The 16,369-nt window shown below is 55.8% G+C and overlaps 1 protein-coding gene and 1 long non-coding RNA gene across 3 annotated transcripts in view; both read right to left on the bottom strand.

The window, feature by feature from the left end:
• Positions 1 to 16,110, bottom strand: part of TTYH2 (tweety family member 2) — a 34,270-nt gene extending 18,160 nt beyond the window's left edge. The window contains exons 1-3 of one of the 2 annotated variants that reach the window (XM_019740450.2): positions 15,905 to 16,110; positions 8,209 to 8,381; positions 4,686 to 4,797 (exon numbers count right to left, since the gene is read on the bottom strand). In XM_019740450.2, coding sequence (XP_019596009.2) covers positions 4,686 to 4,797; positions 8,209 to 8,381; positions 15,905 to 16,033 — 414 coding nt within the window. In that variant the 5' untranslated portion in view covers positions 16,034 to 16,110. Of the gene's footprint in view, positions 1 to 4,685; positions 4,798 to 8,208; positions 8,382 to 8,650; positions 8,892 to 15,904 lie in introns of those variants that run through there. The other variant, XM_019740449.2, reaches the window with a different exon arrangement.
• On the bottom strand, positions 10,725 to 12,750 carry LOC141568811 (uncharacterized). The gene is made up of 2 exons (XR_012492027.1): positions 12,614 to 12,750; positions 10,725 to 10,912 (listed from the first exon to the last, which is right to left on the bottom strand). It is a non-coding gene; the product is annotated as an uncharacterized LOC141568811 (long non-coding RNA).
• Positions 16,111 to 16,369: the final 259 nt, after the last annotated feature.

Raw genomic sequence — 16,369 nt, 5'->3', positions numbered from 1 at the left:
TCCTCTTCTGGGCAGCCTTCAGCTCCCTGAGGCCTGGAAGGCAGACAACACGACACAGGAGAAGGGGCCTGCGCTTTCCCACAGTCAGAGCTTAGCAAGAGGAAGAGGAGATGACACCCCTCGTTTAGGGGGGATGGGACAGCAACTTCCTGGGCTTTCATGCCTGCACCACTCTCTGAGTTCCTGGTTCCAGAAAACAGAATGGCCCTCTTTGTTTCGTTTTGTTTTATTTTTTTTCAATGTCAGCGGTTTGTTCCGTTTTCCAGGCTTGCTCCTGATTCTTACAAGCGGGTTAAAGGCTGTGAGATATAGATACACTGTACCTAATGGATTTGGCAGCTTGTAGCTTGGTTTGTTCCGTTTTCCAGGCTTGCTCCTGGTTCTTACAAGCTGGTTAAGGGCTGTGAGATATAGATACACTGTACCTAATGGATTTGGCAGCTTGTAGCTTCTCACGGTGGGGTGGGAGGGAGGGGGGAGGCTGGGAACCATGTAAAAGTAAATTCAGTAACTCAACATCACCCTGATAAACTTTCCTTTTCTACTCAATTAGATCAATGTCTAAGTGCTTTGTAGCCTTTTATCCAAAAGGCACTATTACTCATGGCTAACATTAGGAGCAAACCTTGTACCATGTGACATTTTCATATTCCTCTATCATGGCTAATAAACTTGAGAGACAATGGCTCTTAAAAAATGATCTGCAAACGCTTTCTGTAAGCCCACATTTTCCCCGTTCCATAGCTCTAAAATTTTAACTTCTCTATTTTCTTAAACGCTTCCTTGGAAAAAACAAAAGCCAGTAAACATCTGCCAGGTCCTCTTTTTCCTCCTGACATCTTCTCATAGGAAACAAAACAATCAAGAAATAAAAAGCACAATGTTGACCTACTTAACAGCCCCAGTTTCCCCGAGTTCCCTAGAGGTTCAATACAGACAGAGCCCCAGAGATGCAACAGGGCTCTCCCACCAGGAAAAGAAGCTCTGTGAACAAGAGGGGCAGCTCAGCTCCCCAGGCTGGGGTAGGGTTAGGGGCGAGTTAGCAGGTGGGGGAAGCTGTTGTTCCCTAGGAAGGAGCTGTGGTTCTCCAGCTGGTCCCTGGGTGATCAGCTGGGAACTCATTATAAATGCAAGTTCTCAGCCCCGCCCACACCTATGGAATCAGAAACTGGGGGGTGGGACCTGCACCCACACCTATGGAATCAGAAACTGGTCATCAAGCCTTCCAGGGGACTCTGACGCAAGCTCAAATTTGAAAAGCTCTGAGGGGGAAGAAGCTTCACTTAATGAGGCTTTCTAGAAGGGCAGCCACGCCTAGAGTTAAAGGGGTGGAGCCTCGGCAGGTTGAAGGGAGGAGCCCCACCTCAGATCCTTGAAGGGCAGGGCAAGACCAGACACCTGGGTTCTGGTTCCAGTTCTTGCTCTGAAATGTACTAGCTTCAAACCCAGGACAGGAACACAACCTCCCTAAGCCCCCGTTTCCCCACCCAAAGGCTGCTGCTGGCCCAGATGAGAGCCCAGAGGAACCACACGGGCCCAGGGAACGTGAAAGCTGGAGTAGGTCGACCTCTTGGGAGCTGTAAAGCCCGAGGCCCATAAGTTAAACTGAGACCCTGAGGGGTGAGAGGTGCGCCTGGTCCCCTGGTAACTGGAGGCCAGGCCCCCTTCACTGGGGCACTGGATCCAGAGAAAGGACCCATCCCATACTCCCAAGTGACCCTTTCTGACCCCCCCAAATCACAGTGTGTAGCTGACCCAGAACCCTGCCAGCCAGGCCTGAGCCTTGAGCCGCAGCCCCCATTTACTAAGGCGCAAGCATGAGGCCTCTGATCCAGGAAAAGAGCCCCGGGAGGGTCCATCTCGCTCTGCTTCAGGTCTGCATCCCCTCCTTCGTGGTGATTATAGTTAATACATATAATAATAGCAATTATAATAATGACCCTCATTATTGTGGCCAGCGCCATGTTGAGGACTTTCACAGACACTGTCTCATCTAACATCATTTATCTGCTATGCAGCCTTCACCCCCTGGATATGGGAGCCCTCTGAGATCTGCTGCCTCCCCTGGAGCCCTTGGGATGGGTTTGTTGGGTACCCACCCCAAGGCCCAAACCAGCCCTGTCGGTCCCGCAAGAGCCTGGAGGATACAGCCTGAGCTTGGGCCCCCAGGGCCCTCAGGGCTCACTCAGGAGGCAGGAAGGGGTTGTCAGGATTGAAGCAGCTCCATTGGGGGGACCTGGGGGGGACTCCACAAAAGCCTGGCGCTCCAGTCCTCACTTTTCAGAAGTGGTGGAGAGACGACGAGGGGCTGAACTCCAGGGACACACAGAACCCTTCCCTTTGGGAACATGGGGGAATTTAGAGACATGCGGCCTGCTGTGAAACGTCCAAACCTGGCCCTGGGGCACTCAGCCCTTGCTCAGGTGGATGGATGCAGCCGGGGGCTTGTTCCCAGCTCGTCTCCCTGCACAGCTCTCCTCCCATGGGATAAGGACATGAGGAACTCAGAGTTGCCATCAGGACAGCTCTGGGACATTCTCCCTTCCTTAGCCCCCGGGGAGACAAGGGCCATTCCTTATAATGGTCACAGGTCAGCTAGTGAAGGTCATGGCTCTGGGGCTTCCCTGGGTAGGGGATTCTCCATTTGGGGCTGGGTTCCTCCTCCAGGGGTGCTGGTACTGGCAGATGGAGGAAGAGGGGGAGGCAGAGTCCAGAGGCAGTAACCTTGGGACCCCTTCCCTACCAGGGCAGAGGTGAGGGTGGGGGTGCTGAGGGTAAGCGCCCCCCGGGCCTCCATGGGCTGGTCAGGCTGCCTGTTGTCACACAGCGGCCTAGCAGACTGCCCTCCCCCCCACCCCCGTGTCTTTCCTTAAGGAAAGAATAATCTGTGAGACTGTGCATCTCTGGGACTGTATATTTCTCTCTATTCAGTCTCCAAAAGAGGGTTTGCGGCAAATGACGAGTAAGATTCCCCACGGGGGGGGGGGGGGGCAACTCAAGCCAGGCGGAACCCCGTGGAGACCCCCCCAATGAGCTGCCTTAGAAAGATTTGGGAAGGGGCCTTGTCTCCCCTGCTTGGGAAAACCAGCTGCTGGCTCTGACTTTTCCCTCTCACCTAGATTAAGCTCGCTCTGCTCAGCTCTGTGAAATAATTTCAACATGTTATATATGTCCCTTAAAAGAGTTGCATATCTCACCTCAAGGACTTTCTGCTTCGGCTGTTTGAAGATCAACATAATTGGTTTGGGTTGTTTCTATAACGTGATAAATGAGTCCCACAGACCGTGCCAGAAAAACACTACTACTCCCTTGTATACTTATCAGTAAAAAACTCCAGGAGGCTTTATTCCGGGCTCCAGTCTTTCAGGACTGTGAGACCCCTGGCCTTCTGAGATTTAACTGCGTTAAGTCTCTGTATGTTTCTTTCTTAAAACTTAACCCAAAGCCGCCCCTTCTCGCACCCTCACTGCCCGTGTTGCGCTGGACGTGACAGCTGCCCTCAGCTTTCCCTCCCTTATCCCACATAGCTACCCAGCCCAGTGTCCAGAGAGCTCTCAGTCCCCAGGGATGAGTCCCAGTGGACACAAGGGGTGGACGGATGAGGTCTGCAGGGGAGCTGGGCCCTGGTCTGGCATGTGACCCGCAGCTCCTCAGAAGGGCTCTCTCTGAGGCGAGGGCCACTGCACCCAGCCATCTGGGCACTGATGAGCAAGCAGCACAGCTGTCTCTTTAAGGTGAGTCCCTCCTGACGGGCTGTGGGATTAAGGCCTTAGGGGAGCTTAAGGGAGAAGGGGCAATGGGGTGCAATCCTCTTCCAGCGAGTATCCAAGGGTCCAGTTGGGGCTGCATTTTGTGGTTGAGACTGTCTGCCACAAAGAGCCACTTACCGAGGTCACCCCTCTGGGGAGCTGGGGGGTTGGTGGGGGGAAGGGGAAGGAATTGGGAACGATGTGGACGTCTAAGGACTGGTTTCCCTGAAAGCCTCCTAGGGGCACTGGGGCTGCCATGGGGCTGCCTTGCAAATTAGCTGAAAAGATCTGGTGCTTCCAGCGAAGGCGACAAGCACTTGACAAAGCCCCAATTCCCCACCCTCTCAGTGTCCGTCACTCGGCCGAAGGCTCAGCAGAGTAGCTCTTTCCTTCCCTAAAAATCCAGCATCTTCTCTGGCCAGCCCAGCACAATCCTTCACCCTGGGCCCCCAGCTGGACTCAGGGCGCCCAGAAGCCAGAGCCTGCAGGACACCTCAGGGGGTAGTGGGCAGTCCCTCCACCCCATGGGGCGTTGACTTATTTTTGAAGAGCTTTTCGCGGGTCGCCTCCAGGACCTCACAAATCTCTATACACAGCACATAAAATGACCGTGAAAGCACCAGAGGACAGAGCTCCCTTTCCATGTTCAGCGTCTCCTCAGACAAACGGGAAAGCATTCAGCTCTCCTAGAGATGAAAGGGATTGACCCCACGGCCACCCCTCGTCCCACAGGACCCATCCTCCTTTCTCCTTTGGGCCTCACTCTCACTCCTGCCACCGCTCCCGCCCAGGGAACAGAAATCGCCTGTTCGCTCCTGGCAGGGTCAACTGCAGCCCCAAGGGGAGTCCAGCCCGCTTGAAGCCGAGCTGGCTGGGACCTGACCACACGGACCTCACGGGCCGCGCGTGGCCCGGCCAGCTGCCCAGGAGTCTTACCAGTGCATCGATCGCAGAGAAGGTGTGGTTCGCGTTTTCCACGGAGTAGATCAGCTGGTACACCCCATCATTGGTCTCGCTGTTTCCATAGAAACCAACGCCCACTGCAGCACTACGGGCAAGAGACCCCAAAGTTAGAGGTGACACCCCGAAGATAATTTTTTTTAATATGCTATTTTTTTAGAGCAGTTTTAAGTTCAAGGTAAAATTGAATGGAAAATATAGTGATCGCCTGTATACCCCCTGCCCCCCTCTCAGACTCCCCTCCCACTATCGATAGGCCCTGCCAGAGGGGGACATTTGTTACAATGGATGAGCTACGTGGACACCTCATAATCACCCAAAGTCCAGAACTTGCATCAGGGCTCACTCTTGGTGCTGTACAACCTATGGGTTTGGACAAATGTGTAACGTCCACCATTAAGTATCATACAGAGTAGTTTCTTTCATTGTCCTAAAAATCCTCTGAGCTCAGCCCTCCTTCCCTCCCTCCACTCATCTTTTTATTATCTCCATAGTTTTGCCTTTTCCAGAATGTCCTATGGTTGAAATCATACAGCATGGAGCCTTTTCCGATTGGTTTCTTTCACTTACTAATATGCATTTAACTTTGCTCCCTGCCTTTTCATGGATTGATACTTCATTTCTGTTTAGCGTTGAATAATATTCCATTGTCTGGATGGACCAGTTTATTTACCCATTCACCTGCTAAGGGACATCTTGGTTACTTCTAGGTTTTGGCGATTATGAATAAAGCGGGTCAAATGTCCGCGAAGAGCAGGCTTCTGACTCTAGCTGGGGAGCGCTTTCCTGGGGGCAGGCGGGGGTGGGAGGTGACTGGTCAGGGCCTGCTTAGCTCTGGCCTGGCTGACTAGCTCTACCGCACACTTCATTTAGGCAGCAGGAAAGTACTCCTGCACTCGCGTCCTGTGACAACGAACGTGGAGGACTGCTGGCCCGGCCCCGGGGGTTCTAATGCTGTAGGTCTGGGCAGGGCCCAGGGCCCCGTATGTCTGCCAGCTCCCCAAGTGACAGACACCTCCAGGAATGAAGGACTGCCCCTCCATTCTCTACCCTCACAAGGCAGCCTGACCCACTGAAAACTTCCAGCTTGTAGAAAGTTCCTTATTCGACTGAGCCAAAGCCCACTTCCTTAAATCACACACCCACTGGTTCTTGGCTGTCCTCTGGGGCAGCCCGAAATAAGCTCCAGTTCTGCAAGACACCCCACTAGACATCTCCATGTGGCTCCGTGTCACTCCTTTTCTCCAAATCAGACGCATGTCCTACAGGCCTGTGACTATATCATCGCCATCCTCTGGGCTCAATGCTGCCTAACTGGTCAGGGTCGCCCTTCAACGGGGCGTCTGAGTGAAGCGCCCAGGACCAGGCTGTCCATCCAGCTCCGAGCACAGTGGGGGGCCAATGCCCTGAGATCCTGTTCTCCCCACTACTGACCGACCGCGTGGTCTACACACACCCTGGATTTCTTCACAGGAACTGCCACGAAGGCCAGTCTCTCCTCCTGTAGTGTTGTCTTGATTTTTTTTTTTTAAACCAAAAGCAGAACTTTACATCTATCTCTGTGAAATTTCATCTACTTGGTTTGAGTCCAACATTCCAGGCTGAACAAATCATCTCAAATCTTGCCTGTCATCTCTCATATTTTATCTGACCCATTATATTGGGGGGTCACTGAAGAGTCATTAAGCAGCTTTCTGAAACACTGATCCTGGGGGGAAAGATGAATGCACACACACATACACTTACGCTTTTTCTTTAAATAGGATAGGACCTTGGATGGAGTTCCCTGGGAGACCGTTATGGAAACCTCCTTCCAGATATTCTCGACCCCTAGTCTAGTGTTCCTCCAGAAGTGGTCCACGGACCACAGGACAGAAACACCTAGGATACCTGTTAAAAGCATAGGTGAGGGGCGACCAGCCGTGCACGTCTGGGAACGTGCTTTCCCCAGTAGACCAAGAGCTACAAGGAGGCAGAAAGGGTGCCTGTTTTTTCTTATCTCTGGCTTCCTCTTGGCTGGCACACAAATAACATTGGAATTTTGTACAATGAGTCATGCCAAACGCACTCCTTCTTTTTTGAGTTTCCTTAAACAATCCTTATTAGATTTGACCCTCCAAAGTCATTCTTACTATTCCACAGTATTCTTCTGTCATTTGCCGTGTCTTAAAAAACAAATCTGAGTTCACGCGACAGGGCTCCCCATGTGGCCAGCACTGCTGGTTTCTTCAGGCGTCTGTATAACCCCCCGGCCCCTCTCATCCACCTTTGTGCTGCTTAGTCCCAGGAGAAGGCTTTTCAAGACCCTGGTAACCTCGGTTACCTCCCAGGAGCTCCTCTCTGCAGGGACCGACCCTGGTCTCTGCACTCCTGACCTGGGCTAGAACTCTTTCCTTGAAGCCTATGATTTGAGCCCAGCTGCCTGTCTCACCCAGCCTGGGGGTCCCACAATGTGCTCAGTGTTTCGTCACCCCTGCATCACTGCTTCAGGTGCTTGCCTAACTTTTGGCTGAGACTATCCCTACATTGTCGGCAGGGCGGGAGTGTGAACGTGCCCTAATGGAGAAGAAAACTGCAGCGGCAAGGTGAGCCTCCTGGGATGAGAACCCAGGACCCCTCCCTCCCAGGCTCACCGTGTCCCGTCTGTCTACCATCCTGCTGCTGAGACAGTGGGTCACTCGTGCTGTGGGTTCTTGGATGCGACAGACCCTAAGCAATGAGGGACTCTAGCCCCCAAGGGTGACTACCCCAGGAGGTCTCCGGGAGGACCTGAGGCTTTTGGGAAAACCTCTCTGTTCATACAAAAACAAGAAATATGCAACAACTCCTCACAACAGGGCCAGGCTGTGCATGGCCTCTGCCCGGGCAGTGAGGGCTCTTGTCTGGGCTTAGAAACCCTCACTTCTTCGTCCAAAGTGAAGAAGTCTGCTGGTGGTACTAACAGCTACTGATCTTACGAGAAGATGGAATTGATCTGGGGTGGAGTCTGACCTTCTCTGACCTCACAGACTCCAGGCAGCAGCTGGGAGGGGACAGGGACTCAGAGGGCAGAGATGCCCTCTGGCTGGGAATGCCGCCAGGAACACTGCTCAGGGAGGGGCTGTGGGGCTGCCAGGCACAGCGCTGCTGGGCTGGACAGGCCCACACTCGGGAAGGGCATGGGGCACACTACAGAGACGCCCATTACTCCTCCAGGAGGGCATCTGATTCCTACTGCCTGGCAAGAAAAGGGACAACATTCACCCTGGGGACAGGCTCTCTCATCAAGGTATCCAGAGCTCAGTCAGGAGAACGTGGCCAGAAAGCTGATTAACCACCTATGGTTTGTTGGGGGGCTGCTGGCAGAGGGTGAGGAGCGGGGGGTCACGGTCATAGGCTAACCATTGGCAAGACACAGCTGGTCAGGCCCACTTTTTATCCACTGGGTCCGCCTCACTCCTCTGCACACTGAGAAGCCCCTGAGCTGCACACATCTGGCCCGGCGCCGAGGGGCACTCACCAGCAGATGAGCCCGGCCATCACGGCCGTCCAGGTGACACAGCAGGAGTTGCGCTGCTTGGTCTGCACCGTGTCATCCTGCCTGCAGCAGCACACGCAGACCAGGTAAACCACGAGGAAGATGAGGTTCAGGCCCAGGCAGACGGCGGCCACCAGCCCCAGGAACAGCAGTGACTGAAGAGGGAAAGGCTTGGTGTCAGCACTGGTCCCTGAGGGCAGGGGGAGGGTTGGGAAGGTGCCCTGTCCCCAGGCCCGCAGCCAGGACTGAGTTGTACGTCTGTCATCCCTCCTGATTGAAGGTCCTACTCTGAACACAGCGTGCCCGGCACTCAGGCTGGGTGGCAGTGGGGACTCAAGAACAAGTGAACGGGCTGTGGCCAGCTGAGGGGGATCAGGGACGAGGAGCAGCTGAAGGCCCGCCCCCAAGTGTGTGGCTGACACACCTGGATGAAGACCCAGACTGATGAGCTGCTCAGAGTTGCTCCAGAGATAAGGCGGGAGCTGTCAGCTGACCCTGAGGGCGGTGGGGGAGGAGCTGCGTGACTGAGGGACACAGAGGAGAGGGGCATCCACGTGGACCAGAGCATCGGGTCTCCTGCAGGACACGGGGCTTGGGCACGACATCTCAGAAACTAAGTGGGACCCAGGACAGGGTCAGGAAGGGACGGCCTGGCCTATCTGCTTCCTCCAAGCCTGGTCCTAGGCGTTGGGGTCCATCCACAGAAACGAGAAGCCAGCTCTGCGCCAGGGGAGAGGGAGCTGTTAGGACGTGCACCCCTGGAGCCCCTTTCACCGCATCCTGAACAGGACAGTGACCCCCCAGGTGCCAATGGTAGAAGGGGGCAGCAGGCACCTCAGGCCCACCAAGCCCTCATGGTCCTGTGAAGGGAGCTGTTATCTGTCAGAAGGCCCGTGCCCCACTGCATGCCCTCCAATCTCTTGATTTAGCCAGATGGGCACCAGATGGCACCAGGATTTGTGGCCGCCCGCCAGGGCTGGACCTGGCTCTAAGACAGGCCCCTGAGCTGCAGCCTCACCCAGCTCCCCACGTGCCCTCAAGTGGCAACTGGTCCAGAACCCTCGGTGCTGCAGTCTGGGCTGTCAGGGCTGGAGCCTGTTTCGGGGAACCCGCATGCTGGTGGTGGCGATCGGAGAGTGAGGGAGATTCTAGCACCCTTCAGGTCTAAGGGGGAGACACGCCTTGTGCATGAGACAGCCAGGAGACACATTGGGAGACAACTCTGAAAATCAGAGGCTGGGACTGCAGGCCCAAGGCCCAGGGCCCTTTTCAGTGGTGAGGGTCCCTGTCGGGTCCACCCCGCCCTGCCCCAGCTTCTCAGCTGCTCGGCCCTGTGAGGGTTCAGGGTGGCCTTCGGACCCGACTTGACCTGCGCTGCTGGTCACCTGGACCCACAGGCTTCCGAGCCTCAGGAACAAATGGCCAAAGTGGTGGGGACAGCCCAGAAGAGGACAGGAGAGATGGCTCATTCGGGAGTGGGGAGGTGAACGTGACTTAAAGTGTGGCTTTCACCTTCCCCTGGGAGAGATATGTCACAGGTGTGACCAGGAACTCACCTTCCTGACTCTCCAATGTGGATGGCAAGCCCTGCTCCAGGCACCTGAAAAGGCCCAGGAAACCTGAACACATCAGCCTGCTGAAGTCCTCATGGTGTGGCAAGGGCTGGGTCCCCAGCCTGGACCACCAGGCCTGTCCCAGGGGCTAGCCCAGGAGGCCCCTGCTCTGTGAGACAGTACAGAAGAGCTGCCACCTTCCCACACCCAGCCCAACGCCCCCAGGCCAAGGGAAAGGAGGCTGAGAACAGGCAGGGGGGGTTAGAGCCTCGCTACTCAAAGTGACTGACGTTCACCGACCTGCGGCCCCTGGCACCGACGTCTTACGGAACGCAGAATCTTGTTAGCAACGCATACTCCCAAGCCTAGACCTAATGAATCAGAACTGCATCTAGGGACACCGCCCGCGACCTGGACGCCATTCGAGTCTGGGAAGCAGTGATTACTGCGAACACACTACCTCAAACTTTTCCTAGCACCTTAAGCTTTCCTTCAAATAGACTGATACACAGAGCCTGCTCTGACAGGGGAGCGGGCGGAGATGCCACGCTTTGTCCTGGCCATCCCCGCGCAGGCCCGAGACCCCTCTGTGAAAACCCAGGAAATCCCCTGAGCAAGCTGCGAACCACTGTGCAACAATCCCATGACCTGGCAATGCCACTCCTGAATGTTTACCTTACAGAAAGGAGGGCCCGTGTGCCCCCAAAAGATACACACACACATGCTCACAGCAGCTTAATACAGAGGTAATATTAAATACTCAAAACAACCCAAATGTCCACCAACAAGAGAACAGATACAGAAAATGGACGACAGTCACAAAATGGAATACTATGTAGCCACGAAAAGTAGAATTTTCCTGCTACATGTCCCAGTGACACACGGCAATATTGACGAATCTCACAGACATAATGTTGGGGGAAACAAATCAGACTAAACAGCAGAGATGGTGAGGTTTAATTTATGTAAAGCACAAAGTCAGAGAAACTTATCTGCAGTGAGAGGTCAGAATAGTAGCTGCCTTTGGTAGGGGAGGGAGCACGAGGGAGTCTCCTGGGAGCCAGGAACATAATTGGGATGGTGTCACAGACACACGTACTGAGGTGCACTGTGCAGTTTCTTACACGTTATGCCTAATGAAAAAAAAAAAAGTAACAAAAACACAGACAGACCTTTTGAATAGATTAGAGACTGGTAAACAAGCAGACCTCCTCCCAGCCACCCTTGACTTCTAGCTTGCCTCCCAGATAGCCCCTCTCTCAGTCTGTCCCAAACCAGAAACCCCGCTGACTCTATCCCGTGTCCCCACTCAGCAAGGAAGGGCCTCCAAGACGAGGTCAAGATGCACCTGGTGCCATTTCAGTCTCTCCAAAGCACAGCCTGTGCCACCCCCTTGCTCCCTGTGCTGGCTCCCCTGTTTCACTGTCCCAAGCCCACTCCGGCCTCCTGTGAGCCCAGTCCCACGGGCAGGGCCTTGGGATTCTGCAGCCCAGGCCCCTCCAAGCTGGGCAGCTGGTCTCAACGAGGTTACCGATGCTGCAGTCCAGCCCCGGGAGGCCATTCCGGGAAACCCAAATGCTGAGCACTTTGTTAGCTGTTCACCTTGGGGAGCTCTCACTGCTCCCTCCAGGGGCTGGGAGGAGAAGGCTGGGATAGGGGCAGAGGGGCTGGGAGAGAAGACATGGGAAAGGAAGAAGAAAGAAGGAAGGTGAGGAGGGGGAGGGGAGGAAGTGGGAAGGAAGCGGAGGCTTAACCAGCAGAACCATGTCCCACAGCCACCACCTTAGTGTCCCCTGCCACCTTCTAATAGGCAATTATTTTCCTGCTTCTAATTAACACTGCAAATCCCCATGTGCCTGGGGTGGGAGGAGGATGGAAGAGAAAGAAACTCCCATCCAGCGGGAGGGGGCGCTCTGCTTACACACCCTCCTGCTCTAACAGAGCCTGGAAAGGACGTTTACCATGTCACCCCACACCCCCAGGGCCCTGCAGCCACCACCTTCCCCCATTCCACCCCGACACGTGCCCACAGCCCCCACATCAGGGCTCAAGCTCCAGCCTCTCTCCTCATCAAAGTGACTTTGGTTAGTTCTGGTTTTTCACTTTGTGATGAGAAACCCAGAGCAGAAAATCAGGACCCAAGGTGGGGGCAGCCGTGACCGATTCGTACTCTGGGAATCCAGAGGCTGCAGCTGAACCCCAAGGGGCTTCTGCAATAGGTGCAGGAGCGGGTAACAGCCTGAGCCCCCCTCACCCCAAGACCACAGGAGACAGGGAGCCAGCCTAAGGGTGAGGCCAGGGGGAGGGGAGCTGGAACCGATGGATTGGGAAGGGTTAAGTACCTACCTCCCAGACCTCCTGGGGCTGGGCAGGGCAGGGGTGGGGGGGACAGCGTGATGGTCTGATGACCATGACTCAGGGGCTGGGAGAATGGGGCTTCCTCAGGCTTCCTCATCTCGGTCTCGGCTCCTCTCAGACTCAGATCTGATTGTGGGCTCCCTGCCTGGTCTTTCCTCCTGAGGCCTGCCCCCAAGTCAGGGGCGTGGGGGGAGCCTGTAGTTCCAGGTCTAACCCCCCTCTGTCCCCTCTCCACACATACTTGGGACTCTCTGGGGAATCTAAGAATTGAACCACTCAAAGTTAACACATGAAAACACATGGCGAAATACAAAAAGTTCAAACACCAGCTCTGTGGCTCCACGCATGTCCCAAAAGAATGGCTGGTCTACTGATGCAGGAGGCGGGACAGGAAGCACACATGTGGCTCCTGCATGTTGACAGTAGCGACAATTAACATCTGCACATCTTGGAGCTGAGTAAGACATTTCAAGTACCTCAGCCATTAGCTCATCAGTGTCTGGTCTCCGCACGAGGAGAGGCTCTGGTGGATGGCGGCAGCGGCATCAGGAGGACACTGAAATGGCTTGTTCTGGTAGACACAGCCGGAGGCAGTGCCAGTGCCCTTTCTGTTGTCCCCAACTCTGGACACTGGGCCAGCTGGGGTCGCCTCCTTCCCAAGCAGCACCTGTGGCAATTTACCCCGTGCCAGCCACTGGCCACATGCTTTACATCCACTACTTCTCGGCTCCTCTCTGAAGGAGGAATCATCTCCATCTCCACTCCTCCCGCCAAAGGGGAGAAGACTCAGGTGGGAGTTCTGGGCTGCTTCCCCTCTGGACAGCCACCGGGCAGCCTGAAGCTGGGGGCCCAGGGGGTCAGGGCGCCCTGCTCCACCTGGGAACTCAGCTCACCTGCCTCTGCTGACCTCAGAGACCTCGTCAGCACCTGAGCAAGGACTCAGGGGTCAAGTACACTGAAGGAGAAGGGCGGAAGCAAACACGCTTAGGGGGCTTCCACTACTCCCCACGATCCCAGACAGTGCATGGGAGCCCCTGCTTCCTCAGGGAAGCTTGGGAACTGAATTTGCTCAGGATATTCCATTTACCAGGTGACATGCTCTTCTGTCACCTCCACTCTTCAAAGATTCCTTTGCTTTCTAGATCCTTGCACAACTCATCCCCTCCCCTGAACGCTCCTGCAGGCCTGTACCTGCCTGTTTCCATGGCCACTTAGTCTTTGGTACACACACACACCACACACACACACACACACACACACACACACACACTACCACAAGCCAGCACTGTTCATTTTTGCATGTGTGTTTTCAGTCTTCCCTGGTCTGTGTCAGTTGGTTTCTTCCCTCTGTTATCCCATATGGGGTATGTGCTTGGACAAGTTGCTGAACGTCAAGGCCAGTCTGTGTAATGATTCGTATCACGGGGTCGTACGTACTATGTGCTATGGAACCCTCTATGTACTAAGCATGTTACATGGAACATCTCATTTCATACTTGCAGGTAAGGGAAGTGAGGCTCAGAGAGGTACAGAAACCTGCCATGGTCACACAGTAAGTGATAAAACCAGCATTCTAACCCAGACAGCCGGATGGCAGAGCCCCAGACCCAGGCCCTGGCTGCTTTGGTCATCATGTCACCCAAGCCTGGCACAGAGCTTGTCTCCAATCAAGTGTGCTGGGTACTAAGATGCCCGACAGCAGAAGGTGCCCAATCCATGGTGTTAACCAACCTGCCACCTGACTCTGGCAGGGACTGCCCCTCAGGAGAAAGCAGATGCCTAGGAGAGACCCCAGGGTCAGACAACAGGGGAACTTACTAAAATAGGAGCTGCCTTAAATAACACCCAGAGCCAGACTTCCCATCTCAGCCTGGGCCACCGCATTCGTCTCCTACTGGGCAGCTGGATGTCTCGCTGCCCAGGAGCAGTGGCCCACGGGAAGGGGATGCCCTCTGGAGTCATTTGATGCCCAACACAGTGTGCCAGGCTCCAAACCCTAGGAGGAGAGGGGTAGAGCTGTGAGTGGTTCCTCTGGCTCATGGGACCACTCCATGGGACTAAGGGGCTCAGGTCATACCAGCCACAGCTGCTGGCCAGACAGGTGCTGGCTCTGGGGGCCATGGGGGGAGGGCCCCACCACCACTCCCTGAACCTGGCAGTCTTCTTGACCCAGCCAGGAGTTTAGATTTCCTCCAGTGGAGAGGAGAAAACTGTGGTTGGAGACTCCAGGTGCAGGATCTGGGCAGAGGGTTTGGGGCGCTGCGCCACACACACGCGCGCGCACACACACACACACACACACACACACGCCAATAACAACACAGCTGTCTATGAAATCATATCCTCCTCTCTTCATGCTTTCATAGGGAGCGGAAGATTCCCTGGAGCTGTCCCCAGACATCGGCATTCTCACGGACACTCACTTCCACAGACCGGGCTCTGGGAGAGGGAGGAGCAACCAGATTAGGAGGGAGCTCAGCCAGACAAACCCTCCAAAAGGCACCCTCCATCCCTGACTAAAAGCAGGGAGGGGTCCTGATTCTCCTTCCTTCTGGAACGGCAGGCACCATCTGCCTAGGGCCTGAGGGCAACAGGGACACTAGAGGCTATTATTAGACCACTGATCAAGGGTGCACTGCACACCCTATGGGATCAGGATACACCAGCCCTGCAGGAGAAAAGACATGGCCCGGAAGAGGGGACCAGGCGACCAGCTGACTCCTGGCTCAGCCTCTCACTCTGCCCCAAGGGCCGCACCAGCCCCACACTGGTCTGAGAATCTGACACTGCAGGCAGAGGTGGCCGGGGTCAAAGTCCTGATGGGTGCAAAGCTCTGAACAAATGGGCCTGTCCCAGGCTGCCCCGCCTGAATCTTTGACCAAGCAGAGAACTGACTCAGTGGGGCCACCGGGGCTTGGACAGAACTGAGAAGACTGGGAGATTCTGTAGCTCTGCCAGGGCTGGGAGGCCTGGGGAGAAACCCTCCACCCCTGGGGTGCAGAGACCACAGAGGGAAAGGCCAGCAGAGCAGGGAAAGAGTAGAAATGCAAGGAGGGGAGTGGCTGGCCAAGAAACCAAGACCCCAAAACTCCAGGATCTAGAAAGTGTGTATGTAGTGGGGCGGGTGCTTGGAAAGGTGACGCTGGTGTGAGATGGGGCTGACCCGGGGCCACCTTCCTTCTTCCAAACACCCACACGTGACTGTGGGTTCTCAGCGTACACGAGGGAAGTCACCCCTCGCCGCCTCCCCAAGCTCTGAAGCCTTCCAGGAGGAGCCCAGGAAGAGGTGTTGGTAGCGGCTCCCACCCTGCAGGCAGAGGCTGGGAGGAGGGGTGCTGAGGGGCGAACTCGGGAGACTCCAGTCAGTTTCTGCCCAAACTTCTCCCCGGACGCCCAGCCCCGTAAAGAGAGCGCTCGTCTTGGAACGGCACAAGGAGGAAAACGCCGGGAGCCCCTCCGCTGGAGCGCAGGAGTTACCCCGATGCAGGCACAGACGTCCCCTCCCCGCCCCACGCGGCCCTCCCCCCCGGCGCTCAGCCCCACCCCCGCCGGCAGCCTCCGCGCCCCTCCTCCTCTTCCTACCACAGGCTCAACTCCTATCTTTCGCGTTTTCCCAGCCCATGCGTTTCCCAGACCGGATGGCCGTGGGCTAAGGATCCCGGGGAAAAAAGGGAAGAGGGGTGAGGGGAGGTCCGAGAGGCGTGCGGAGAGCGGCGGGCTGGGGAGCCGGAGAGGGGTGGCCTGAGTCTGGGGCGGCGCGGACTAACCTCCTGGTAACTCTCCTCGCGGGGGTTGAAGGTGCTGTCCACCCGCTGCAGACGCAGGCCGAGGTGCGGGACGCTGTGCAGCCACACCACCCACCAGGGCGCGATGTACTCCACGCGTGCGGCCGGCATTGCTCGGCTCGAGTGAGCACGCCCGCCGCGGCCGCTGCAGCCGCCGCCACTTGGCCCAGGACGCGCGCCCACTCCAGGCCCCGCCCAGGCCTCGCCCCGCCCCAGACCCCCCGCCCCTTGGACACACCCACTAGCTACCACGCGCTGCGCCCTAGAACTCAACGCCCTTTTGTGGTGTGGGATCTGTCCTGGCTCCACCGGTGAGAGGTGGAAGGAGAAGTGAAAGCTCCCAGAACGCTCCTAAATCTGTTTCTTAATAGCAGTCTCTAAATCCCCGGGCTTCTCCTTAATTACTTGCTATCAAGTCAAGGATATAGTGTCAGTGAGTGCAGCTAG

The sequence above is a fragment of the Rhinolophus sinicus genome, linkage group LG15 (assembly GCF_036562045.2).
Source record: "Rhinolophus sinicus isolate RSC01 linkage group LG15, ASM3656204v1, whole genome shotgun sequence".
NCBI lineage: Eukaryota > Metazoa > Chordata > Mammalia > Chiroptera > Rhinolophidae > Rhinolophus > Rhinolophus sinicus.
This window is presented reverse-complemented; position numbering and strand designations above follow the sequence as displayed.